This window comes from Molossus molossus, unplaced genomic scaffold, assembly GCF_014108415.1.
Source record: "Molossus molossus isolate mMolMol1 unplaced genomic scaffold, mMolMol1.p scaffold_m16_p_12, whole genome shotgun sequence".
Classification (NCBI taxonomy): Eukaryota; Metazoa; Chordata; class Mammalia; order Chiroptera; family Molossidae; genus Molossus; species Molossus molossus.
This window is the reverse complement of record NW_023425347.1, coordinates 59,244,270-59,269,283: the sequence shown is the minus strand read 5'-3', so window position 1 is coordinate 59,269,283 and position 25,014 is coordinate 59,244,270. Positions and strand designations below refer to the sequence as shown.

Sequence of the window (25,014 nt, the reverse complement as noted above, 5' to 3'; positions counted from 1 at the left end):
TGATAGGCATTTGGGGGTGGGGGAAACTGACAACATCTAGCTTGTTTTTTACTCTTCAGAATTGCAGGGTTTGTAGAAACAGTTTGATGAGCAATGTAGAAAAAATATGTAATATTCACAATAAGCTTTATTAGAATAGAAGGGATTTTAAGAAACTGGGTTCTTGCCACCTCTGAAGAGAAAACCTGGTTTCCTCGGACCACGCTGAGCTGCTTGTGAGCGAGCATCACAACCAGAAACCAAGTCCAAGTCCAAGTCATCTGCGTCGGCAGCGCCGGCCTCCAGCTGATGGGGCCGCCCACCACCGTGCTCAGGCTGGGGGTAGACACGTGTCTGGGTAACGAGGGAGATGAAGGAAACATCTGCTTTCACAATATGGGCCTGTTATCACAGCTCCTTTAAGTACTGGAGCGCTGGTTCTAAGAGCGTATTTCCTCCCGAACGAAATCTCTTCAAGGCCTGGTCTATTTTCCGAGGGCTCAGGGACAGGTTGTAAATGAGGTTGTAGTTGTGAATGAGGCGCCTGGCTCGTTCCTTCTCCAGGACTCCTGTGATGAGGGGGGGTTGGTGGGAAGTTTTTAAAAGAGGACAGAGAAAACAAAAAGGAATAAAAAATGTATTAGTTTGAATGACGTCGGAGTAAACATGAAATGCTAATATTTTGAAACTTTAATCTTCTTAAAAGTCAAGTGACACCCTAAAAAGATATTCTAGTCTAGGTAGGCATCACAGATGTCAGGAGGGTTTTGAGGGTGACTGGGGAGGGGAGGTGGGGGTCCAATAAAATCCATAAATAGATTGTTCTTTGTGGTCATCAAACTTGAAAAGCCAAGTTTTGAAACAGGTGGGGTGTCTACTAAAAACAGTTTTTAATTGCTCTCCTTTATTGTATCTGTGATGTATTCAAACATATTCCTAAACATACAGGATTTAAAAAGCGCATTTTTATGCATTTCTGGAAACGTATGTACTGTGACTCCCTCCAGCTTCCCGTATAATCACAGGTAAATCATGTAACTTTTCTTTTTTTAAGTCTCACCCAAGGATATGTTTTTGTTGAGAGAGAGAGGATGGGAGGGAGCGTGGGAGGGGAAGAGAGAGAGAGAGGGGAGAGAAACATCAACTGGTTGCCTCTCATATGTGCCCTGTCCAGGGATAGAACCCCTAACCTAGCTATGTGCCCCGACCGGGAATCGAACCTGCAGCCCTTTGATGTATGGGATGCTGCTGTAACCAGCTGGGACACCTGGCCAGGGCCACGTAACTTCTTGTGGCTCACAGTCTGAATCTGTCTAACAGAGATGGCGGTGTTTATCATCATAGGATTTACTCTGGTACCCACATGTTGTTTTGCGGATATGTTTTTCACGGAAAGGTTAGGCAGATCTCAATAGTTGCAAAGAGTTTAAGTGTAGAACATGGCATTAGCCAAGACCAACGACTCATTCATATGCCCCTAATTGTGAACTTACATGTGTCAGATACTGCGCTAGGGAATACAGAGGATTTAGAACAAGGGGTCTATTACCTCAGGAAGGTCCCCAACCAGCTGGAGCAAAAAGAGATGCAAAAAATTAACTAAAGTTCAACAACAATAATAGCCCATATATAAAATCCATTATGTTTCAGGCAACCTGTAAGCATTTTACTGATAATAATTCAATCAATCCTCATGAGAACCCATTTTACAGAGCGAGTAACTGAGACATGAAGATGGTAAGTCACTTGCCCAAAGTTGCTTGGGTCCATGCATTAAATCACTCCACTAGATTATGGAATTAGGGGAAAGAGACTGTTTCTAGTCAGGTTCGTATTGGTTAGTAGATGTGTTCTTTGACTGGGCAGTTCTATGGTACCAGGGTCAATGAGAAGATTTTAAATATCTTTCATAGGGATGAACGATGCATTCCTAGCACGTTGCTCCACTGTGCTTGTGCAGACTGTAATAACTATTATAAAATTCTTTCTCATAGAATCCAGAGGCAGTCCCCTGGATTTATTGAAAGCCACTGCCAGTCCACGAGAGTTAGGTCTAGTGGGTACCTGTCATCTTTGTTTAAGTAGCCAAGTACTGTTCATGTTTGAATATGCAAGGACTTGAGCAAGATGCTTCCCTCCGAACTCCCCTCTAATGGGTGTTGACAGTGGGCTATCGACAGGTGGTCCTTATGTGACTTACTGCTTTCCCTTCTATCCTGTCCTGTCCAGGCCTCTTCTATATCCCACCCCATCCTTTCCCAGTTTGTTTCTATTCTATTCAGATTCGTTGATTGTCTGTCTCTTCTATTAGACTGTGGTCCTTTCCTCTGCAGAAATCTGTCTTCGATGTTGGCCAAGTGCATCTCTGCAGATCTCTGGGTTGGGAGGCTGCTGTCGGTCTGGCCTGGAATGGTCCCTTGGGACCCTTTCTCATGCTCTGCCTTTGGAGTAAGTGTCTGCCTGGGAAAATTACTTTAATCTTTTGAGCCTCGTTTTTTTCGACTTTAAAGTAGGGATAATGAAATTGTATAAAAATCGATAAAATAGTAAGTGCTGAGCAAATTTCCCACAACTAGTAAGCACTCATTAATGCAGGCATTATTATAGGGTTACTATAAAAATGATAACATCAACATCATTTAAAACACAAGAATATATTTTAATAAGAAGGTATTATTCAAATATATATATACTTCAGCTTATATTTTAATTAAAAATTTAAAGTAATGTTAAAGAACACATTTAGGAATTACCACTGGTGTGTGGGTGTGTGGGGGCGAGGGGATTTTCTACTATTTTCTAAGCTTTACCATTGGTAGGGATCAGCGCTGTCAAACAAAAGCCCACTGACTAGGATTTGTATCTGTCTCATTTGCTGTCATCAGGGGCTGCCCAGGACAGCTGCATAAAATAACCATTACAATCCGTCTTCGTGACGGAGAGCGAGCTCATCCTTCTCCCACCGGAATCACAAGGAAAGGAACAATAAGAAGAAGCTCTTTAACATCCTCTTCATTTTAAAGTTCGCAAATACCTTTCAGCTCTCATGTGACCCTTTCTCAAGTCTGGGAGGTATGTTTGATTATGATCGGTCCCCTTGTACAGACGAGGAACCAGGCTCAGAGAATGTGAGGACTCAGACATTGGTAATGGCTGGACTCGAACAGGTCTTTTGGTAAAAACAAGCAAAGCAACAAGTGAGACCCCATGCTCTTTCTGGTATGTTGTGGGAGGCTGGTATAGTGGGAAGTCCAATAGATCTGGGTTTGAATTATGGTTCCACTTCCTACTCGAGGAGTCAGTGACATAGTGCATGTAGAGGCCAGAGCCACCCAGAGAACGCCCTTGAGGGCTCTGGTTGCATTCTGCCACCTTGAACTCGAAAACACTTTTTATCTAGTCTTCAGTTCACTGGGAAAATTCCAAATCTACATTCATCCAAACATTTATCTCAACCACTCTTCTTTCTTTAGAAAAAAACAGGGCCAGTTATTTGGTCATTTCTTATTACTTCTCCTCAAGGATATTTTCTTGACAACCCCATTAGAGAATAAGCACAAAGTAGGTTCCCAGAAATGCTAATTTGATGATGGATGGTCTGCCTTCATCCTGGATGAAGAACACCCTGGCCTACATATTTCCTTGCACATAATAAAGAACAGTGATTCATCCATGGGCAAAGTAGGTATCATCTGCTCAGTGTCTAGAACGGGGCTGTGGTGGTCTGCTAAATATTGTGGTTCGTAAACCCACAAAATGACTTCAGTTAATCCTCTTTCCTAATTAAAGATAGTTACAGATGTTCCCAGATCTGGTTGACACATTCCTTGGCTGTTAAGGAAATAATGAATTTCATAGAAACAGAGAAAACAGGCATAAATAGTGAAGAGGCCATGAGAAAGGCATTTCAGATCTGCTGGAATCTGCCTCCAATGTCAACAAAACCCCGCTTTTCCTCAGAACCGTTCAGAAGTATGAGAAAGGTCCTGTCTTTGGGGAGTCTCTTAGCAACTAAGTTTATGATCTGTCATCCATCATTGTAAATCAGCATCTGTCCCTTTAAAAATGTCTGTTATTTCTACTCAGCTTTTTGTTTTATTTTGTTTCATGTTTGTTTGTAGCCTCCTCACCACTCTCACAGCCCCGGTCTGAATACCTAGACTCATGATTATTTAATAACTTTTCTATCCCCTGTTCTCCAGCATCTTCCCTAAATGATCTGTCTCAGCTTCTCTCGTGTTCTCCTCTGGGCGAACCTTTGGTGATCACCGGGTGGAGAATGAAGTCCCACCCGAGCCCTCAGGATTCTCTAGTGTCTTAACCTCACTAGCCAACCAACATGAACCTCCAGTTCTGGCCTGTTCACTCTCTTCCCCCTCAAACTCATTCCCACATTCTAATCTTTGCAGAAGGTAGTTTCAAACTTGAAATGCCCTCCCCGGTGATCCAAAGTCTACCTCTCCTCTGGCAACTCTCGAGCGCTCTTTTGTAGGAAGCCCTCTCTGAGTGCCCCAGCTCACATCACACATGAGCTTCTTTCTAGCTCTCTTTGCTTTGGGCTCTAACTCTGATTTGTCTCTTCAATTGTAACACTTTACTATATGCTGTCTTTAAAAAAAAAAATAGATTGGTATAAACCTATGGCTAGTCTCTGTGTCTTACCTTCTTACCGAAAATCTCTTTGAGGCCAGAGACCCAGTCTCGTTCTTTCTCATTTCTCTCCTGGTCAGGCCTCTGGCACACAGTGCTGGGACCAGAAGAGATGTTTAATAAATGAATTTCTAATTCAGCTAAATACATTTTCATTTGAAATATTTATCTGTCCCTCACTTTGGTATACTTATTAAAAATCCTTGGATAGTGTAGGGTAGTCATACTTCATGTGGTCTATATTTAATTTGCTTTGAAAATTCAAAACGAAATGAAGCAAAAAGAAAAACACACAGAGAGAATGAAAAGCCAGGCATTGCTCTTGTTGTATAATTACTTCTAGAGAGTACTAATGTGTATACAAAGTCTCCTTAAAAAATTAATCACTTCTAGTTTTTTTGAAAGATAGTATTGTGTGTGTTTAAAGTGTAAAATGTGGTGATTTGATACATGTGCCTATTGCTAAATGTTTACCACCATTAGGTAAGTAAAGCCTCCTTCACTTCACGTCATTACCATTTCGTTGTTGTGATCATACGGTGAGAGCAGGAAAGCTCTTCTCTCATACAGTTTTCCAGTACACAACTCAGTATTGTTACCTATTCACCTTACTGCATCTCAGATCCTCGGGACTTAATTCATCTCATAACTGGAAGCTTGTACCCTTTGACCAACATCTCCCCATTTTCTTTAGCAACCACGGTTCTGCTCTCCATTTCTCTGAGTTCAGTGTTGTTAGATTCAATATGTAGGACACAAACTCTTCGTGAACCACAGTGTATGATTAAATACAACAGTTTCAGTCCACAAGCTTTTGTGTAAGCTCCCTCCTGTCCATTCCCCAAGTCTCTGAATTCTGGAATTCATTCTCTCTCCCTTGGACATTGCAATGGCGTCCTTTCTTTTTTGCCTCCTTTCATTGTCTCCTTGTTCATTCACAGCCATCAAGGATCTTTCGGAAATACAACTTGATCATACACTCCCCTGCTTAGGAACTGTCAGTACTGCTCACTGTCTTTGAATTAAGTCCAAATTCTCTGGTCCAGCATCGAAGAGCTTCCTAGATCTGGTCCCATCCCATATCTCCACCTTTATCATTTAATATTTTTATTATGATTTTAAAATTATTAATTATAATGTTAAATTTACAGTTGACATTCAATTAATATTCTTCTTAATAGTCCGTATATTCTATCCAAACCAAACTCCTTGCGTTGAGTTTACACATAACACTGCTTGGCCAATTTGTACCTTTGCCAGAAAGGGCCTTCCATTTCATTCCTCTGTATACAAATTGCATTTTATCGTAATGATCCATTTCACATTATGATCCATTCCCCGATCACCTTACTAGGCAGGAATTCTTTCTCTGAATGCCCACATAGCATGCTCTAATGGCATTTACTACCTTCCATCTTGGATTTAGTTATTTATGTACATTCATGCATTTATTTGTTGCCTCAAAAATATGTTAAACAGAATTCTGCAAGGTGCTGGGGATATAAAAGGAATGTAGTCTACCGGTGAGATACTACTAAGCCCTTAGATAAAATAAAAATACAATATACCAAATATGATAATGGATGTTAAAGAACTCTGAGAGGCCAGATAAAGAACTTCTTAGATCTGTCTAGGAGAAATCAAGGAAGTCTCAGAGAAATAAAGCTTGAGTTCCAACATAGAAGACGTTTAGGCATTAATTAGACAGGTGGACAACATTGGGAGCTGTCAGGGGGGTGGGGTAGGTAGGAAAAGGCAAACAGCTCAGATGGAAGTCATAGGGTTAGAGAAGGCCAGCCCCAGGAGAAAGCAAGGCAAGTCTGAGGAAGGCAAGGGATTCATTATGCAGAAAGAATAACAATTAAAGGAGGAGAGACTCGTCAGGTGGACAGGGGCTAGAGCTCGCTTTGCTAAGAAGTTTGGAGCTCAGCCTGTTAGCAGGCATCCTGCAGTAGTTCAATTAAGGGAGAGATTGGATTGTGGGTTAAACTCAGGTAGTAGAGTGGAGGAAAGATCAGAGACATGAAGAAACTGTAAGGAACCTGGTGGGGGATTCATTCATATCTGATTCATCTTTGTATTTCTTGATTGTGCTCAGCACATGGTTGATATACAAATGGTATTTGTTAAGATGTGAAAGAAAATGCATCCACTTGCAGACTAGAACACAAAGAGCAAGGTGTATTAGCGGTAAGCTTCACACATGTCACCTGTATTACTCAGATCACACAGGTAGAGGGCATTTTCGAGCTTCCTGAACCTGTCGATCCATGTCTCACATTCTTCAGACTTATGCTTCATCGCTGGACTCACAAAAGGCTGTGAGACTGGCCGGATCATCAGAGAGCTCGGGGGATCTTTGGGGGCTGAAGTCTCAGCAGGAAGGTTTTCTGGCTGCAGCTCCTCCTCTGGAGATTTCTGCCAAAACAACACAAGCATCTCACTGGCAACACATTCACTGCCCAGAGCGCCTCCAGTCTTTTGGCCAAAGATGAGGCCACACAACTAGTAAGATTTATTGCAAGGTCTGGCTTTGTAAGGCTAGGAGGACGAGTTTCAAATCCTCAGTGCCATGGGACCATGGCTGCCAAGTCTTGTTGGATATAAACTACTATGTTGAGTGTTTTTTTTTTTTTAAGGGAGAAGGGTAAAATCATTTCTTATATTCAGTTTACATCTCCGATTTTCACAAAGCAAAGTTTTTGTAACTGGCTGAGCCTTTTCATGGTGTTCTATTCTGTTTCATATTAGTGGCATCCATAGGGCACGGGCTTCAGGAAATGCTTATAACTTCTTGGTGGGTAAACCTCTGGATCACGAATGTGAGCTTTTTGACAAAGAGTGATTAAAACAATAGTGATGTTACCGTACGCTAGTGGGCTCAGTATAGCAGACCATAGAGCACCTCTAGGTCTGTCTGTCCTATTCATGTCACAAAGGAAGCTGAGGCCCAGCGAGTGGAAGTGAATGGTAGACACAGCACTAGAACAAGGGTGCAGAGGTTGTGTCTAGTTGATCTTGGTATTGTAACCCCATGTTCAGTATAAAATAGAGATTTTTTATTTTTAGAATAAATAGACAAGTCCCAGCAGGCCATACAAGATGTTCTGTTGTCTACCAGGTAGAGACAGCAGGCTATGGGTTGAGGGCCTTTTCCATTGTGCGTGCTGAAAATGAGCAAAGGCTGGTCTGAGAAAGATATTGATAGATAGATGATAGATGATAGATAGATGGATAGATAGATGAAGCTGCAAGCAGAGAGGATAGAAAAGATATAGGAAGTTAAGATGATGTTCAAGGACCCAATTTTAGTTCATCGCTAAATCTCTAACTTCAGGTAGCATAATATGCTTCTCTATCTGTTCAATAAATTATGTTGGTGAAGTTGGTTCTCTTAATGGCAACCTAGATGATCTTAACTAATTTGCCATAGCATTATGCCTCTAACTTTTGTATAACATTTGTGCTTCCCCCAACTTTCAAATACCTGAGTTTTTTCAATTTTCTATCTTTGTCTCAAATTTCTTGCATTTAAGCTCTGAAAAAAAATCTCATAGCTCTAAAGAATGGTAATTGCAATGAGAAGCCAAGTTTTGAGCTTGTTTACAAACACAGACTAAGCTGCTGCTAGGGGTGTGAATTGTTTTGTTTGAAATAATAGAATGACATATGAAGTTGTACCCATATGGATGACCAATACATTTTAAAAGATTAATATAAAAAATTCCACTTCTTTAAAATCAATTTTAGGAAAAGCTGAAAGTGTCATAAAGAATATCGAGTAAAGATATGGGCCACTGTAGAAATCTGAAGGGAGCTTTAGATAATCTACCCAGGTAAATGCACATTTGCAAACAATTCGGTGGATGTTTAGAGAGTTCAAAGAGATCCCTGGATGTGAGAAACTAATTTTAATTAACTTTATATTTCTTCAGATAGTTCAACATTCTGTTTGACCACTAAAGAAAGGTAAAGGAGAAATTTATATGGAACAGAATTAAGCTGAACTCACTCACTCACTCACTCACTCACTCACTCACTCACTCACACACCTTATACTGTTCTGGCCCCATGGTAGCCAAATGAAGTCCAAATTCCTTGTTTGGCACATAAGATCATTCAAGTTCTTGTTCCTGCTTAACCTCTTGCAGTCCTCCATATCCTTTTTCTCCAGCCACATAGAGCCAGAAAAAAATAAGGCTCTTTTATTCCTTCCGCTCTTCCCTTTTGCTACCTGTGCATTGATTGGTTGGACTCCTCCTACTCATCCTTGAAGACCCAAGTCATATTTCACTTCTTGTAAGAAGCCTTCCCTGGCCGCTGGGTGGGGGGCGATTCTTTGCAGCCTTTTATCCAGCTCAGCACCTACTACAGGCTGTTGTAACAGTCGTTAGAATACCTGTCTCCTCTGCCAGAGATCTGGAGACTGGGCCTGACCTAGTCGTTTATGTGTCTTCAAGGTTTGGTTCGTGGCTGGCACATGCTTCTTAAGACATGTTTGCCGAATGAATAAGTGACTGAGTGAATGCTTTTCTCCAGGCAACAGGAAAGTTACTTTAAAACCTCTGCTTCAATTTGCCTTTCTGAAAAGCGGACGATGCGTGCTGTTTATACAGGAATGCGAGAAGACTCAGTTATCGCAGAGATGCAGCAAAATCCTCCAACAAGAGGTAAAATAAAAGAGCAAAGTATATTTTTTGATAATCTTATTCATAACAGACTTAACGCTCAAGGAGAAAAGCATGTGCGGTTGCTTCTTGCGTGGCAAGCGGCTTGCCAAAATGGATACTATTTTTCTAAAATATTTCCGAGTGTGAAGAGCTCGAAGAGGCCTCCCGTCATCTTAAGATGAATTATGTTCTAATCTGGGCATTTGAAAAACAACAACAGAAAAACTCAGGCTGGTTTTCAGTTCTGTCTGCATCTTCTCCTGGCTAAGTGCTGGGAATATTAAAACAGATTTTAACTGCTTGCCAGATTGTTTTTTTTTTTTTTTTTAAAGCAAAGAAAGAACCCATTATATTTTACAAATGTGACGTCTGGTGAAAAGGTCACTCTCAGTTTCTGGAAGCTAGACTGAAGATGTTAGAATAGGTCTCCTAACCACCCTTCATTTTGATGGCAGCTGGTGGATTGGTCACAGGCTTTGGAAGGACACCTGTACACACACAACTTGGGGCCGATGGCATGCCTGTCACCAAGTGGTGGTGAGGTCTCTGTGTGCAGACCAGCTAGGACAGGGACCAGCCCTCACTCCAGGAGTTCCGCTTCCCTTCTCTGCTGGAGGACTCGCAAAGTCAAAGACAGTCTGACATCAAGGCACTGGCTGAAAATTAAAAACCCAGAAGGGGGGCCCCACCAGGGCCCCGCCCAGCATCAGAGACTGGAAGGTGAAGGACGGGCGAGCCCTTCCCAGAGCTCCGTGCGCCAGGTGCATACCATATGGTCGGTCTTGCCTTGAGACCTCTCAGGAACTCCAGCCTGCGCTGAAACGGCATAGGTTTCCTTTCCTTTCTTCCCTGGACAAGAAATAAAAAGTGGAAGGGTTTAGTTTGGCCTCTTCATTTTAATACATACACACATCCCCCCGGGCGAAGAGGACGTTGAGGCTCTGCAATATGGCTGGCACGGTGTTAGGTGGAGGGTTCAGCAGTGGATGAGAAAGATCGGGTTCCTGTCCTGACGGCGCTCTCCACGAGGAGGCAGATGCTAAATAATTCTCACAATGATCATCGCATTACAAACTATCATAAACACAGCGAAGGAGACTGGGAAATATTTACACTTATTTTGGGGTATGTGTGAGAGTGGTAGAGGATCAAAGAAGGCTTCTTGGAGGAAGTGACACTTAAACTGGGGACCTGAAGGATGAGTAGGCGTTCGCAGGCGAAGGTGATGGGGGAGTACACACGGGGCAGAGAGTTCCAGATGAGCACAGGCCGTAGCCGTAGAACCGCCCTGAATCAGGGGGCCTTCTGCAGTCGGGGGTGTGGGAAGGGACCTCTTACAGTGGTCCTGTCTCTTAATACAGAAGTAGGCGCTCTGTCCCTCTCTCCACACAGGTGTGTGCCTGAAGGTTCAGGTAAAACCTCTGTCTTCTCCCTTCCTTGCTCCTTTCAATGGTCAGAGGTCCTGTGCAGGACGACTTGAACAGCATCCTTAACCCAGAGGTTCTCCTGTCCAGGTACACTTGCTCAGTTGGCTGCCGTCACGGATAGAGGGAATTTCTTTACAGTGCAGGAAGCCGCTAAAATCCTCTAAGGCAGTGGTTCTCAACCTTCCTAACACCCCGACCCTTTAATACAGTTCCTCCTTGTGGTGACCCCCCCCAACCATAAAATTATTTTCGTTGCTACTTCATAACTGTAATTTTGCTACTGTTATGTCTTAGGCCACCCCTGTGAAAGGGCTGTCCGACCCCCAAAGGGGTCGCGACCCACAGGTTGAGAACCGCTGCTTATTGTGGGAATCACTCATTCATCACTCCGAGCCTTCCATCAGACTGGCGACTCATTTGTTTTACAAATCGACACCATGACCACGCAGCCCAGGTTTCTGGGTGCTTCAGCTTCAACATTGAATGCATGACTCAAATATGCCAGTAAGAAATACATATTGCTTCTGAGTTGGGTTTCACTATTTTCAATAAAAATGGGTCACTCGGTACATTTTAAACAAGAGGTAGAGGGCGGCAGTGTCCCATAGTGGTGTGGGAGGGGGGTAAGAGGGGGCGGCTCTGAAGCCTTGGGTTCTAGTTCTGACTCCTTTCTCTACTGGCTGCATGATCTTGAGCGAGTTATTTGCCCTCTTTGTGTCTCAATTTCCACTTCTGTAAAATGGGGTTAATGCTGCCTATAGGTTACTGTGAAAGTTAAGTGAACTAGAAAAGGTAAAGCAAATACCTGGAGCATAGCAAGTTCTCACGAAGTGGTAACTAATAGAGTTACCTACGTAAGGATGTTTATACAAATAAAACCACCTATCATATTAAAAAGCCTCTTGTTAGACTTTTAACACTGCACCTGTGAGCCATTATGAATCTTCTTCCTCAGTTTCTTGATGAAGAAAACCATGGGATTTCATCATCATCTCCGAAGCCCCAGCAACCAGCATTAGAAGGACTCAATGCACGCTTGTTGCCTAACTGCAGAATCATGTGCCTTAATTTGGAGTTTGGTAAATAAAATCACTAAATATATAGTTCTGGTTCTCCAGTGCCTTTTCAGGCCCTAGAAGAGAAGGAATTTGCTCTGTATGTCTTTATCTTCCCATCCCTAACTCAGATGCTACACAGAGTAAAACTTATTGATGCTTAACAAGGCTCATGATGACAGCCAGTTAGGGCAGCCCCTTCCAGGCAGATCTAACCTAATCTGCTGAAAATTTAAGTTGTCATGGGAACACCCCATCACCTAGCAGCAGTGGCCCCTGGTTATTTCACCCAGAATGTGAAGGAAAGCTCTCTGTTTCCTTTAAATGAAAAAAGGGTCCAATTACTCTGAATCATAGAATTGGAGAGTTAAAGGGATTCTAGGACAATATATAGCATAAGGGCAGAAGGATAAATTTTGGTGTCAGACTTGCATGCTAATTCTTCCCTTTATAAGATTTCAGATTTTAATTTTGTCATTTGTGGAAAGGGAAGGATACCAGCAATTTGCAGTAATGTGGAGATTTAAAAAAAATTGCCTTAAACACAGGGCAGATGCTCAATACAGGATTTATTATTTGTTGTTGTGCTATAATTTTATGACCTTGAGCAAATCTATTTTGCCGGGGAAGAGGACTTAACATTAACTGTGATGTGCCAGGCATTTTTCTGGGCAATGCTCAAATGCTCTGTCCCTTTTAGAATAACACCTAGAACCTAGCCTTGTCCTAATTCTGTTTCTCCTTGCTGTCTGCACTTCTAAAAGTTCCATTAGGAGGAAATACAGGCCAGTCTTCCTGGTCTTTTTTAAGCTTCCCAGGCTCCCTCCTAATACCTATAAGCATATAAAAAGGTAATGATTTGCACATGTAAAAATCATTTGAGAAACCCCAAGGCAGAGCTATTTTTTTCTTTCTAACACGGCAGGAAGGATAAATAATAACCATCTGTCTAGTCTGCCAGTTGAAGATTTGTCCTGGAGGAAATAAGCCAAGCTGGCTTCTAGAGATTTCCAGGTGTCGGAAGGGTCAGGTTTTACAGGGCTTCCCATGGCTTCTGGTCGTTACACAGCCAGTACGCCTGTCTCCCCAAACCCCACTTTGGCCCCCAACTAATGACTTGAAATCACGGTCTTCAGTCCTGGCTGCTAATAGGCTCATACCTGGGAGCTTTGAAAAGGACCGATTCCAAGGCATCCCACCTGACCAATTAAATCAGAATCTCTCGGGGTGAGAACCCAGCTCAGGGCCTCTGCGGATTCCCTAGGTAGTTCTAAAGTAAGGCCAGGATAGGTAGCAACTGCTTTAAACAATGGCTTCCAGCCTCACTGGATCTACAGAACGACATTTTCGGGACAGGGTAATCAGTGCACGTCAAATATCCATCTGTGCCGGACACTTCCCACACGTTTTCCTACTTATCTAAAGAAGAACCCCGTGAGGCAGAAACTGTCTCCATTTGACAGATGAGGGAACCAAGGCAATGAACGTTTTAGTTACCTGCTTATGACAACGGAGGTGGGGGGAGGTGTGGGATTCAAACTCATTCATTTCTTCAACAGACAATTGCTAAGTGCTTACTAGACGCCGGGCACTGTGCTAGGCACCACGATACAACAATGAACAAGACACGATCTTCTCACGGGTGTGCATTCTGGTGGTGGGCAAACGAACAGATACGCGCGATAACGTCCAGTAGTGATAAATGCTGGGAATGCACCTGAAGCGGGTTATGGGCGTGGCAGGTACTGGCAGTTGCTATTTTTGACCGGGAATTTGCCCGGGGCCACTCTGAAGTGACACACAAATAGTGCCGTGAGAGAAGAAACGAGAGGGAAGGGCTGGAATGTCTGGGGAAAGCATTCCAGAGGGAAGCTGCGGCCAGGCCGAGGTCCCAACGAGGGCCCGGGCACTGGAGCGGGCGCGACCCGGCAGGGAGCCCAGCTGGCCCAGGGTCAAAGGGGGGAGAGATGGCCTAAGTAGTTACACAACTCAAGGCCTCCTGGGCCACGCGTGTGACCGGAGTTGACTTTATACTTTCGCCTTCCCAGCATCCTTGCCTTCTCCTCGTGATCGAGCTGCCTTTTGCTTTATGAGACCACTGCGTCCCCGTCCCAGGGCTCGGTCTCAAAGTGCTGAAGTCTAGGCTGAGTCTTACACGCAATCAAGAGTGGTGTCTTCACAAGAAACAAGAGAGAAGAGTTTAGAAATAGAGACACAGAAGGGGGAAAGCCACGTGAAGACAAGAGGCAGGGTTTGGAGTTATGCAGACACAAGCCAAGGAGTGCCTGGGGGCCCCCAAACCTGGAAGAGGCGAGGAAGGACCAGGCCACTGCTGACATGACTGCTTTCAGACTTCTGGAGTATGGGAGGACACGTTCCCATTATCTAAGCCACCCAGTTTGTGGTAATTGGTTACAGCTGTCCTAGGGAAATGACTACACTCCCCATTCTCTTTCTGCTCTCTCAGCTTCCAATATTCATATAACCAACCCCCTACTTTCCCGCTGTGAGCTCCCTGTTTGACACACCCAGTAAGGTTTCTGTTTTTCTGCTGGAATACAAACCGACATGCTTCCCCACCCCCAAACTCTCAGTACCTTGTGTTTTGATCGAAAGGTCATCAGTACATGGCTGATGGATATAGTAAATAGAGAAATTGCAGCGGCAGATTAATATCAATGCCTACTTTTTCACCTGTCATATTTAAAACTTGCCAATTGCTAAATATTTTGCCCAATTCATCCTTATAATTGCACTTAATAACATGTCTTGGAAATCTTCCCGTATCAGGCCATGTTATTACAGTTGCATAGTTTTATGGAACTATGGACATACTATAATTTAAGTATATGGTCTCTGAAGAATCTTTATATTGCTTCCATTTATTAAAGCATTAAAAAATGCTGCAATAAACATATTTATAAATCTTGGAGGGTGTTTTTGGTGCACTATCAGTCAGATAGGTGCCCAGCGGTGGGATTCCTACATCTAGGGACTGTGCGATTCAAGTTTCAATAAACAGTACCAACTTCTGTAAGTGTGCTGTGCCGCATTCCCTGTAAAGGGCTATCACTAGAGAATGCTTCACGATGTAATAAAAACTAGAGACTTATGCATTTTATGATTCAACTGGCCTAAAAGAATAGTCATTAAGGTAATCCTCACTCTTATTTTTTCTGCACTGGTGAACCATTTACATTTCTGGGAGCAATAAGATCAAACCCAACAAGCACACAGCTGGAGCTAAGCATTAGAGACAACAATAGCTCTGGGAAATAGAGGTCCCTGGAGGATCCATATTGGTGAACTCACCTGTAGGCAAATCAAATGACGAGTCAGAGGAAGCTCTGCTCAACAACTCAACAAAATTCTGCCATCTGTGCAAAAAAGGAGACAAAATATCAGTGATTGATATCATTGGCCTAGAAGAATGTGCAATAAAGCTCAAAGTTTACATGGATAATTTTGAAGGAGCTTTAAAAATTTTCAATCCTCACCCAAGGACATGCCTAGAGAGAGGGAGGGAGGGAGGGAGGGAGAATGGGAGGGAGACACAGAGAGAAAACATCGGTGTGAGAAACACCTATGGGTTGCCTCTGTAAGCTCCCTGACTGGGGAGCAAACCCTCAACCTAGGTATGTGCCCTGACTGGCAACCGTTTGGTGCACAGGATGACACCCAACCAACTAGGCCACTCTTGTCGGGCTTGAAGGTGCTTTCTGATACCTCATTATTCAGGGTGTAATGCAGGAAACAGAAGCTCCTTTAAGTATCTCCACGAGAAAAGGCTTTAATATAAGGAATCCGGTGCCCACAAACGACTGCAAGGGCCAGTGGAATGGAGGTTGATGTCTGCTGCTAGGATCGGGGTCAGGCCTCCGTAGATCATCTAGAACCAGGGGACTGCAGGAAATTTGGGCTCATGTTGAGGTCCCCCTGATAAGGGTGGAACTTAAATCCACCCCAGGTTGGTGATCGGGCAGTACAAACTGCATTTCGGCCGCTGGAAAACTGATGCCTGTCAGGGCCTGGGGTTCCCACTATTACAGGAAAATAAATACTTAACGTATCTCTGTCCCTCTTCCTACTTCCTTCTGTCTGTCAAATCTCAGGCAGTTGCATCTCTCTGATGGAGCTCAAATCAATTCCAGAACCTCGGTGTCAAGAGAGTTTGAAAATGTTTTTAGCCCTCCCAAGTATGGGAAGTATTGCAACACAGAAAAGAACATAGGAGGGAGCAGAAGCACTGCTGAGTGCAAATAGACAATATTCAGTGAAGTCCCCAAGCAGAAATTGCATTGAGCAATACATCTATCTGCATGTGACAATCAGGGGATCATAAGGAATGCTTTGGTTGTGAAAAATCATATATATTTGCTTACCCAGCATCCATTCATCCATCCTCCATTTATATATAAATATATTTTTCTCTGGGGTAATAGACCACAAGTGAGGTCCCATACCCCTCCCCTGACAGTGTTGTGACCACCTTGTCTAATCTCTCACATTCTGTTTTCACCTCCCCCTCTTCTCTGTCTCTTTATCTCTCATAATTTTTGGTTTGGTACTTCCTGAAGTTTTATTTTTTCCCTAATTTTGTGGGCTACTCCATATCCTTTCAAAGTATGTATTTCGCTAATGTTAGCCAAAGGCAGTCTCTGTTGCTAGCAACCAAATTGCAACTGACAAGAATTTTTATCTCCTTCTTGCCCATTGCAAGTTAAGCAAAAATAAAGAGCAAGGTGTGAGATATATGTCCTCGGTTTTCTAGAAGAGTTCTAGTGTCATGTGATTTTATTCTCTTTAAATAAAAATAATTCATTAGATGTATAACTAGTTTTGCTTATATTGCATTAAACTTTTCCTGGACATGATATCACAAATCGGCAAAGTCCTTAGATCTGTATAGAAAATATGGCCTCCAGAGCTTCATTCATTTTTGGGCACATGAATAGTGGAACCACAAGCCAGAGAAGCTGATGACTGCATCAGCCGCTGAAGGCCAGGCAGGGAAGGTGAAGTAGCACTCTCAAGGATCTGCTATCAGCGCGGATGCGGAAATGAACTGCAACAGAAGTAGCTCCTGTCTTCTACACTTGCTGCAGTTTATTTCCAGGCGCTCTTAGGAGAGCCAAGCTTATGCCTAGAGCATCTTCTGAGCTGTTGAGAAACAACAGTGTGACAATAAAAACCCAGATCCACTGATATTTTCACACTGCGTAGCATTCATTCTTCAGAACTGTTAGGAGTTACCGAATGTGCGATGAGGCCTCCGGACCCAGTGGCACTGGAAACTCTGCTGCCCCTTCTTGATTATGTGCTGTTAGTAGGGGAAGGAGACGGGGGGGGGGGGGGGGGGGGGGGGGGGGGATTTTTCTAAGTTTTGAATTTGGACATTACCTGATTTAAATGATGTATAGGACTCATATGACCAATACAATTCTTAAGATCCTTCCAGTAAAATGTTTTCTTTCTTCCCATGTAAAATTTTAAAATTGAATTTATTAGGGTGACACTGGTTAATAAAAATTATATAGGTTTCAAATGTACAATTCTATGATACATCATTTGTACATTGCATTGTGTGCCCATCACCCAAATTAAAATCTTCCATATCCTTTATTTGACCTTAGGACCTTCCAAAGGCCATTGACAACTTAAATGTGAGAACGGGCTCTGGTTGCCATAACAGGCACTATAATTCTCATCAGAGAAGCAGGTGCCAAACTCCCAATATCAAGTCTAAGAAATCAGGACTGGAGGACAAGATCTGTGAGCCTGATCCTAAATTCAGACAGATCTGAGTTCAAATTCTAACTTCATTAAATTTATTAAGTTAAAATGGCCTTCAGTGAGCTTTCTGAGTACTTTATAGGCATTTCTCATTTAATTAGAACAACCACTTTATGGGACCTGTAAATCACTTGCCCAAGGACAGGGATCAATGGAGCAGTCAGGATTTAAACGCTGGCTGTCTGACTCCCACTCCTGTGCCCTTGACCACTGCACTATGCGGCCTTACACATGAACGTAATATAACATTGCCTTACTTACATTTTTTTCCTCCTTGGACTTCCATGAACACAGCTCCACTATCTTTTGACATTTATTATTGCAGAAGTTTGAGGTCAGTCTGATTTTTGCTCATTTATTATTAATTGGTTTGTTTGTTTGTTTTTTATTTATTTGCTTTGGTTTAGTTTTATTTTGTTTCTGACCTGGAGCCTTAAATACTTTTCTTTGTCTTTGTTATGCAAACGTTTTGCCGGGATTGACATGGATACATTTTTTCCTAATTTAATTTAGAGCATAGTGAATCCTTTTAATCTGTACACAGACAATATATTTTTTCCCCATCTCTGCAAAGTTTCTTCACTTGTAACTTTTGCTTTCACATCTTGTCCAATATTTCCATTTTATTATTCTACAATACCAAGACTTTTGGGGTTCAATTTCTAATCTTATTCTTTTACATCTGCTATCTTTTATTTTCTTCTCTATTCAGATTTTGTGGGAACCTCTCAAAATTCACATTATGTATTAGATTTTTTTTAGTGTTAATTTTGCTTTTTTATTGAGTCCTGATTACCTCTTTTTCTTTTTTTTTTGGTAAATAATATTTTATTGAAACACAGCCACAGCCATTATTTATGTGTTGTTTATGACTGCGTTCAGGCTACAATCACATAACTGAGTAGTTGCAACAGACTGCAGACCTACTAAGCCTAAAACATTTACTATCTGTCCCTTTATACAAAATGTTTGCTGATGTAAACATTTATTTTTATTTTTATTTTTTCCATTTTTTGCACAGATAGAGTGGGAGGGAGAGAGAGGAAGAGAGAGAGAGAGAAACATCGACGTGAAAGGGACACATCGAGTGGCTGCCACCTGCACGACCAACCAGGGCTAGGGACAAACTGCAACCGAGGTACATGCCCTTAGCGGGAACCGAACCCGGGTCTCTCTGACCGCAGGCCGATGCTCTAACCGCTGAGCCAAACGGGCCAGGGCTGCTGATGTAAACATTTAACATAAATGCCATCATATCCTTAAATCTCTAGCAGTATTCAGATTTCTTGTTACATTATTTATATAAGATTACATTGGTTTCAGGTGTAGAACAAAATAATTCAACATATGTACATATTGTGAAATGACAAACACAGGGAATCTAACATCTCCCACCACACATAGTTACACTCCTGGTTACTTCTTAATTCTGCTACAGAAGTTCTATTTGCTCAAAACTACCCAGAGTCCCCAAGGTTTTTTCTAAAATTTTCTATTCACTTTTTAGGCTTTTCAAATTTTATTTTTATAGCCTTTTAATCTAATTACGCTTATTACTTTCCAATTCATTTCAATAGAGGTCATGGCTTCTTTCATCCTATAGAGAACATAGCTGGTTTTCTAAATGTTTTCTAGTTTCTAGAGTAAGTGATTCTCAAAAGTTTGTTGTTATTTGGAGTTTGCAGGTTGTGATCCCCTCTTTATGTTCATGGTTTTTTTTTTTTTAATTCTGCTTTATATGTTGGGTTTTCTCTTTCTTCAGGTCAGATGAGGAACTGCCCCCAGTCAGCACAACACTACGGAAGGGTTGTGCAGACCTTCCTTGGCCCGCCCGCTGCTCATTTAATCCCGTGGTTAAGGGCAGGTGGCAAGGCCACCAGTGCTTGGATGCCTGGTGCCCCTCAGCTGAAATACTCAGAGGTGGGACCTTCTTACCTCACCTGCTGAATAGCAGACGCTAAATTGATGTAGCATACCATAACCAGCGTACTCAGCATATACAATTGCCCATCCACACAACTGTATTTTCAGGAATTTTGCTTCCCCACATACAAGCATCATAGCCAGTGTTGTCCTTTCCCGCCTTCCTGGGAGTTTGTATCTCTGCATAGGCACCAAAAGCAATGTGTGGTGGTGACCACGAATAGAAATAACCTGCCAGCTGGTGTGGCTCAGTGGCTGAGTGTCAACCCATGCACCCAGAGGTCACCGGTTGGATTCCCGGTCAGGACACATGCCCAGGGTGTGGGCCCCATCCCCAGTGGGGGGCATGTGGGAGGCAGCCAGTCGATGTTCTCTCTCATGGATGTTTCTCTCTCTCTCTCTCCCTCACCCTTCCTCTCTCTCTAAAAATCAACGAAGAAAAAATATTTTAAAAAAAGAACGAACCTGCCAAATACTCCTTGTGGTTAGTTGGGCTCAAATTAATAACCAGAGTCTAGCAGCCATTGCTGACAGAGGCCTCTCACACACACTGCACTTTAGGGAAAAAGCCACAGACTGAGCTGCAGCCTCTCCTGCTGTGTTCCTGCTGGCTGAGCCCTTCCTTCTAAGGGAGTTCCTGGAATCGTCTTTCAACCAATAGGCTGAGACCTGCCCAGTCCAACAACAATGTACAGTTACAGCCTCATTTGCATCTTTACTGACCAATCAGAGCAGCTCCATAATACTAATCAGATGTGTGATTCAGACTAGTCAGGATGGTGCTATTTGGACCGATCAGAATGTGCAAATTTAGATTTTTCATTTGCATAGAAATGGACCAATCAGGGAGGGAAGGGGCGGAAACTTTATATAAGCAGGCCTTCCCTTTACCACCCTGAGAATTACCTTTTTCCTTTCCAGGCCTCTCTGGTTTGCAAACTGTTTACCTGAATAAAGTTTTTCCTGTTTACAAACCCTGCACTTGGAGCTCCCGTTCTAATTAGATTGGTGGCAGTGACCTGTTGTTAGCAGGTAAGTGTATATTTGTGTGTCCTTGGGTGGGGGGAGGAGGAGGCGGGAATAGTGCTCCAGCAGCACCTGTGTTATTCTCTGGTTGGTTAAGACTTGGGGCCTCCCAGTCAAGGGGAGGGTGTGGTGAAGGCACAAACTACATTGTCTTCTGCACTTCTTTTGGGTAGGCAGGGTAAAGCTCGGGGAACCAACTCTGATTTTCCCAGCTTCCCTTTATTTATGGGTGGTAGATTCTGGCACTATTAGTTTTGCTACTGGTGTCATATTTTGTCTCTTCATTTGTTCACCAGAGTTTTAATCAGGGGTCATGAAGCAGATGACATTACATACAAAATATCTTATGTATAGAAGCAAGACAAAACAAAAGCCAAACATACAAAATGCGAGCTATTTCATAGAAACACCCTTGAAATCATGATGAAATTAATTACAGGTGGCATTTTTCTCGGTGTTTCATACAGGCTTAGGTTAAAATGAGTTCATGAGGGCAGGCCCTAATCCAATCAAAGGTGTTCAGGTGCTTACGTCCCCAGTCTATTACCTTTTTTCCCCAAATTTGCTATGCTTTTGCTTGCTTTTTTGTCTCAGTACATGCTGCTCCTTTTCTCTCTGAAGGACTCTTCCCCACCTCTCATCTGGCTAGTTCCTACCAGTCCCACTGAGCTCAGCTGAGACACACTGCGGACAGTGCTGAAGAGAAGTCTGTTCAGGTTGCTAGACTCAAGGTTAACTCCCGTGATTTGAAGAACTGAATCATTCTAGCCACCCCTTTGGGGTTGTAATCTTCTATGCCAGCTGAGAGAGTACCCCGTACCTAGAAGGAGGAGGCAGAGAGGAAGGAGACTGTGGACACTGTTAGCCTGTAGGGGCTGTCTAGTTTCCTCAGGCCACCATAACAGTGTGCCACAGACTGGGTGGCTTAAACAACAGAAATGTATTTTCTCACGGTCTGGAGACTAGGAGTTCAAGATCAAGGTGTCAGCAGGTTTGGCTTCTTCTGAAGGCTTACAGATGGCAGCCTTCTTGCTGTGTCTTCACATGATCTTCACATGATCTTTTTTCTAGGGGTTCGTATTTCCTCTTCTTATAAGCACACCAGGCAGATTGGATTAGGGCCTGCCCTCATGAACTCATTTTAACCTATTCACCTCTTTAAAGGCCTTATCTTCAAATATAGTCATAGTATAAGGGGTCCTTGGGGTAATGGTTTTAAATATGAATCAGGAGGGGGTGGGGATATAGTTCAGCCCGTAACAGGAACACAGATTCAAAGACATCCAACTTTTGAAATAATTTATTTAAAATCTCTGAACCTCAGTTTTCTAATCTGTGAAGTGGGTATGAAAAATATAACTCCTGGGGCTGTTGGGAGTATGGAAAGAGATAACCCACATAAAGCATCTAGCACCATGTCCGGGACATGTTAGGTGCCTTGCATCAATGTTTTTTGTTGTTGTTGTTGATCCTTACCTGAGGATATTTTTTCCATTGATTTTTTTAGAGAGACTGGGGGGCTGGGAGGGGGGGGGGAGAGAGAGAGAACATTGATGCGAGAGAGAGACATCCATTTGTTGCTTCCCGCACACACCCTGACCAGGGCCAGGGATCAAACCTGCAACCCGGGTACGTGCCCTTGACTGGGAATCAAAGCTGGTCTGTGGGCCAATGCTCTGACCACAGAGCACACAGGCCAGGGCTTGCATCAGTCTCACACCTTCAGCTCAGGAGGTTATTCGAGTCACCTGCTGGGTGCTCATGGAACTGTACTATCTTCCTTGGCTTCCACCTTTTTGGTCATGTAGCTAAGTTACATTCTTATTGTCTTGCATATTAACTCTGAGAAGCAGAGCCCTTCCCTGATACACAGGCAATAAACTCCAATTCAGACAAAAAGGTTCTTTTTCCATTTGGCAGATGGAAAATAAAGATTAAGATAAATTATTTACTTGCCCAATTTTCCAAAGCCAGAGCACTTCTGAGTTAGGATTTCCCTCTCGGCCCAGGTGACTCTGGAGCTTCTCTGCCTTTCTGCACGGGTGGGGCAAAGGGATAGTGGGAGTCTCAAGCGGTGAGAAGAGGTTACTTGCAAGCCCTGGTTTTCTTTGGATCATATTTGCTCCTGGAACTTAAAAGCCTCCCTGCCTTTGTATCTGTATCCTACACCTGTCCTGGGTCCCAGAGGAGAGGGCAGGAGATGCTCAGCTCCTGGTTCTGGTACTGTGTTCCGTATCAAATGGAGCCAGCCCCGGACCTCAGGCAGTTTGCCCAAGGCCTCTGTGCCTAGCCACCGTCCTGGAAACTTCTGAGCGTCACAGGACTTGTAGGAGAGTCAGTATAGTGTATTAAGAGCCAAGACCCCGAAGCTAGAGAGACTGCATTTGATTTAGCCTATTGATGAATTAATTTATCAGTTACAATTTATTTTAGCTCCTCTGTGCTTCAGTTTCATCATCTGAAAAACAACAGTACCGACCTCATGGGGGTGCTTGCAGAGAAGAAAAGAGTCAATATTTATAAAGTACTTAGAACATTGTCTGGACTATGGTAAGCACTGTATACATGGCTATTAATAACAACAATACATTTATTATTATTGTTCTATTTACCCCATATGAATTATGGGCTTCTGGAAGAGAAGACTGGAATTAATGAGCTCTTAAAAACCAGGTCCAGTTTCCAAGACCGAATCAATGGGTAGATCCAAACTCACATCTCTAATAGCTCGCCGCATAACAATTTTCTACTCTCATTAAAAAGCAATTGCTGAATCAGACACCTCATGTTTCCTTTATCTCTTAAAACCCTCTGGTTGTTCCTGGGATTATCAAACCAGTCCTTTTCAACCTAATTGCACTCTTAATAATGGGCCAGAAGTGTATGGTAAGTCTACTTGTGGCTGTGTCTGTTGCTCCACTCTATTTATGAAGCGTCCATAGCAGCTTCATTATTTATCCCCAACCCAACACAATTGGGCTTGTGTGCCTGTGTTTTAAACTGGGCTTGAAGCGTTTAATTTTGCCAATACAATTTTAGAGTATTAGTTTGCCTCCTGTTCTCTCTCTCTGCCCTCCTTAATTACCATTTATTGCAAAGTCACACAGAAACATTAAATGCTAATTCTGACTTACATGTTCCTGGCCAAGAACAGGGATAATAATTTCCATCCAACACAACCTGAACTCATTTTACATCAGGGTGGTTCAGAGCAGAGATTTGAAATCGCAATCAAGTCTTTCTCAAAATCGCCTTACCCTGGCAGTCATTCAGTAACGTCTCTGCTAATTGGTAGGCAAATTGCAAAAAATAAAATTTCAATGTTACAAGAAAACACACACAAAAAGCAACAACTTTGCAACAGCATTTACGAAATTGCTCCTCTCATCAGCTCTTGCAACGTGACAGTTTAAGAAGAGAACACAATTTATTTTATTTGGTTAGATGGGGCTAATCCCACATCACCATAATCCCTCCTGATGTTTTATTGATTCTAAAGGACATTTAATCAGGAAGCAGCTCAGCACTAGAATCCTGCTAATTAGGAAGCAGCCACATTCCAAATGGGTTCCCAATTGAACAGCAGATTAATGGACAATATGTACTAAAATAATGATTCGTGCATTCAGCTCCTGAAATGTGCGTCTAAATTGCATCTTTAATCTCTTAAGGATATAGGTTTGCATACAAAGCCCTTAACGGAATGGATTTCATTCACCAGAAGAAGCTTTAGCCAATGACTGTTTAGGGATGAAACAGGTTTATCACTTATACATGCAATTCTTCAGTTGTTTCATGGTTTTGATGTCCTTGAACATCCAAAGGTCAAAGACAGGTGAATAAAGAAATCAGTGTGCTTCTCTGATAGGCACATTAAACGGAGGATGTGAAAATACTGATATAATTATAAGTGGCCTAACCTCATTTGCTCCTCATTCACTCGTATTCTCATATCTCTGAGTCTTTGTATCTTGGTTCTGAACACCAACTTTTAACCGAGTATACTATATACCAGGTATAATGTGAGCTTTGATACTTGCATTTCCTCCCTTTGTATTGTTGCCTTTTGGGGCCTCCTCATTTTAGTTGATTGGTTTTCTACTCGGCTCTTAGTTCACGTCTCTGCTTTTGCTGTGTAACCACCTCCTTCTGCCTTCACACACCCACCCCCCAAAGTTTCAGAGAAGAGAAACTGCCATGTCCAAAGCTGGTCTGGCAGAAATGCATTGACTAAGCTCAAACTTCTCTCATCATTTATTTATCAACTGGTGCTTCCCTTAACCTTTTTACCCTTCTTTGTTTTTCTGTATTGCTCTTATCACCATGTGATACGTCACACCTTCCAGCTTGTTCTTCTTCCCCTTTAGAATATAAGCTTCATGAGGGAAGAAGCTTTGTTTTATTCAGGTCTATATTTCCAGTGACTAGAATAGTGATTGGTGTACCGGAGGCATGCGATAAAGGTTTGTTAAGTAAATCAATGAATCAATA

General features: G+C 42.7%; 1 protein-coding gene and 1 long non-coding RNA gene across 2 annotated transcripts in view; one reads left to right on the top strand and one right to left on the bottom strand.

Moving 5' to 3' along the window:
• Positions 1-387: 387 nt before the first annotated feature.
• Positions 388-25,014, bottom strand: part of CUNH1orf87 (chromosome unknown C1orf87 homolog) — a 69,705-nt gene continuing 45,078 nt past the window's right edge. Inside the window, exons 9-12 of the mRNA XM_036257434.1 lie at positions 15,094-15,158; positions 10,069-10,148; positions 6,840-7,047; positions 388-548 (exon numbers count right to left, since the gene is read on the bottom strand). Coding sequence (XP_036113327.1) covers positions 388-548; positions 6,840-7,047; positions 10,069-10,148; positions 15,094-15,158 — 514 coding nt within the window. The remainder of the gene's footprint in view (positions 549-6,839; positions 7,048-10,068; positions 10,149-15,093; positions 15,159-25,014) is intronic.
• On the top strand, positions 3,017-23,065 carry LOC118627199. The gene is made up of 3 exons (XR_004959021.1): positions 3,017-3,051; positions 20,419-20,529; positions 22,957-23,065. It is a non-coding gene; the product is annotated as an uncharacterized LOC118627199 (long non-coding RNA).